Below are 3,275 nucleotides of genomic sequence, written 5' to 3' on the forward strand. Positions count from 1 at the left end.
ACCAATTATATAGAGAGCTACCATGTCTGCAACAATAAATCAGCTGATATCAAATCAGACTTTTAGAAATGTTGGCCAAATATATGTGTCAGTACCGATTTTAGTACATGTCTACGGCACATGAATTTGCAGGAAAACTGAAATACAAGCATAGAAACATCTGAGTTCTGCATAAACCTGTATAAGTTATCCCACCCAATAGCCTTTTACCACCTGATTACTGAAGAGCTTTATATACAAGGCCAATCTTGATATAACTGCCTGCTTTACAGGCTCCATTACTGCAATATTATAGTTAGTGATATGCTAAAGCTACCTTGCAATACTACATAGAAATGACAAAAGCCTGAGTAATACTATTTGAAAGATTCTTATTAAATATGCACAAATTACTGATTTCAAGGCAGCGCTATTTATGCATATATGGATAGTTCAGCCACTGACAAACAGTAATACGCAAATATGTTACACATATTAAGAATCATGCTTAAAATGCAACAATCATTTGACAAGACAAATAACCAAGGACGATCACTGTTGCAAACATCGATAAGTGCAATTTACCACTTCAGCCTCCTCTTTAGCCCCTCTTATGCTCCCTGCTCTTCTCTCCAGAGCGGCTTGCCCCCTGTGGACAATGTCGCTCATCCTCACCCAATCCATGGCTTTCTGACCTCTTGTGGCTCTTCTGCTTACTGGATGGCTTCCTTTCATGTGGGGATTCGCTGCCATCACTGTCACTACCAGATGCATCCCTCCGGTGATGACGCCTCTTGTGGTGGCGGTGATGCCTCCTCCCTTCCCCTCCAGATTCATCATCGTCTGATGAGTCATCCGTCTGGCGGTGCGTCCTCCGCCTCTTCCTATCTTTCCTACTCTTCCTGTGCCTCTTCCTGTCAGAGTCACTCTCGCTATCCTCATCTGAGGATCTGTGCTTCTTCCGCCTATTCTTCTTCTTGTCCTTAGTTCTCTCCTCCTCCGAATCATCCTCACTGTCACTCTTCCTGCTCCTCCTGTGCTTTGATCTTCCCCTGCTCTTGCTCTTATGGCGGCTTGTCTTCTTGTCCTGCTCCCCTGACCGCTTCCCTCCACGGCTCTTGGCACGCTCCCGTTCAGCAATTATCTTCTCCAGCTCGGGATCAATATCGGAATCAGAGGAATCGCTGTCAATCTCATCCTCATCTTCCTCGTCAGAACCCTCCTCGTCAGCGTCTCTGGCACCAGAGGCTTTCTTCGTGATCTCCTCGAACTTGGCCTTTGCATGCGCGGCGGACAGCATGCCAGCTTGGATGTCGTCGTCCATGGCAAGCTCCTTGACAGAAAGGAAGTTGCGGCACTGGAAGGTGAGATGGCCAACACGGCCGCACTTCTTGCAGGCGCCCCGGGTCTCGTCGGAGTTGGATCCGGTGACGCGGGCGAGCGCGAGGAGGCCCTGGAAGCTGGTGTAGGCGTTCTCCGAGGAGGCGCCGGGGTCAGAGGAGGGAGGCGCGGCGGCTTCGGCGGCGGCGTTGGCTGCGGCGGCTGCGGCGTTGGCGGAGACGGAGGAGGAGGGGGCCTGCTGCTTGTTGTTCTCGGGGGCGTAGGGGTCGTAGCCGATGGCGCTCTGCCAGATGCCGTGCGTCTGCAGCGCCGCGCTGCTGTGCACGCGGTTGTTCGCCGGCATGCGAACGCGCCCCGCCGTCGCCGGCATCTTCGGTCGCCGGGTTAGGGTTAGGGCTCTGTGGGTCGGTGGGGAATTGGGGGTTGAGATCGACGAATCGGGAGAGGAGGTGAGGGAGGAGTGTCTGGCTCGTCTACTACTCTCTGGACAGATCTATATGCGTCACGTGCTGATGGGCCGACGTGGAGTTATTAGGCCGAAATTCTTTTTGGGCTTCTATGTCCCGCTGCGCTTGTACCCGGTCGGGCCTAACGTGCGGCCATACCGCTCTTTGCGGTTAAACTCCGACCACGTTTAGGGCAAGAGATCAAAATTAATGATCGCTTAATCGAGCTTTTTCACCGTGAGGAGATTCTGTGGAGGCAACGAGCAAGAGTACAATGCTTACTTCATGGCGAATAAAACACATACTTTTTCATTTGCGAGCTAGTCGGAGGAGAAGGAAGAATTAGATTAGAGCTCTGCAACGACTAGATGGACAACTCACTGATAATATAATACAAATAAGATGAAGCCGATGATAACGACCTTCTACAAGGATCTGTATACCACCGAGGGGGTGACGGAGATGGAACAAGTCCTTGACACCGTCCCATGCAAAGTCACTCAAGAGATGAACACAGCCCTGAACGCTCCCTATAGCAGAGTAGAGGTGAAGGTTGCCTTACTCCAAATGTTCCCAACAAAGGCTCCAGGCCCCGACGGTTACCGAGCCCACTTTTTTCAGGGCCATTGGAATATATGTGAGGAGGAGATCACTAATGTGGTAATCAAGATCATGGAGGGTACAAAGTCGGACACATGCATTAACGAAACAATCTTGGTTTTGATACCTAAGGTAAAAAACTCTACTCGGTTGTCCCAATTCTGACCCATTAGTTTGTGTAATGTTCTTTACAAGATTGCATCGAAGGTGATATCTAACCGGTTGAAGCTGATACCTGATATAATCTCTGAAGAGCAATCCGCCTTTGTCCCAGGCAGGCTAATAACAGATAATATTATCACAACTTATGAATGTCTTCACTTCATGAAGAGAAACAGGGCAAAGAAGCACCAGTCATACGCATTGAAATTGGATATGGCGAAGGCCTATGACAGGATCGAATGGCCTTATCTCCAGGCCATTAAAACTATGTTTCAGCGAAAGGTGGGTGAACATAGTAATGTCACTGGTTACTACTGTGAAATTTTCAGTCATGTTCAATGGGAAGAAATTGGAAGAGTTTGAGCCATCACGAGGAATCAGACAAGGGGACCCAATATCTCCGTACTTGTTCTTGCTAGCAGCAGAGGGCCTGTCGTGCCTGCTAAAATCAAAGAGTGAGTCATCCAATCTTGGTGGTCTGCAAGTGGCACCATCGGCGCCACCGGTGAGCCATCTTCTATTTGCTGATGACAACTTGCTGTTCTGTAAGGCAAACAGTAATGGAGATAATGAGGTGAATCTGGTACTGAACAGCTACTGCCAAGCTTCGGGTCAACGTATCAACTTCGCAAAATCTTCTATATATTTTAGCAAAGGGGTTCCTAAAAATGTTAAAATGGAGATCAAGAACATATTGAATGTCCCAAATGAAACATTGAATGTGAAGTATCTAGGAATGCCTTCAGA

At 48.6% G+C, this 3,275-nt stretch overlaps 1 protein-coding gene across 1 annotated transcript; it reads right to left on the minus strand.

Moving 5' to 3' along the window:
* Nucleotides 1-351: 351 nt before the first annotated feature.
* LOC123111462 (CAX-interacting protein 4) lies at nucleotides 352-1,797 on the minus strand. Its single transcript, XM_044532266.1, has one exon. The coding sequence runs from the start codon at nucleotides 1,688-1,690 to the stop codon at nucleotides 581-583; it is 1,110 nt and encodes a 369-aa protein (XP_044388201.1). The 5' UTR covers nucleotides 1,691-1,797; the 3' UTR covers nucleotides 352-580.
* Nucleotides 1,798-3,275: the final 1,478 nt, after the last annotated feature.

This window comes from Triticum aestivum, chromosome 5B, assembly GCF_018294505.1.
Source record: "Triticum aestivum cultivar Chinese Spring chromosome 5B, IWGSC CS RefSeq v2.1, whole genome shotgun sequence".
NCBI lineage: Eukaryota > Viridiplantae > Streptophyta > Magnoliopsida > Poales > Poaceae > Triticum > Triticum aestivum.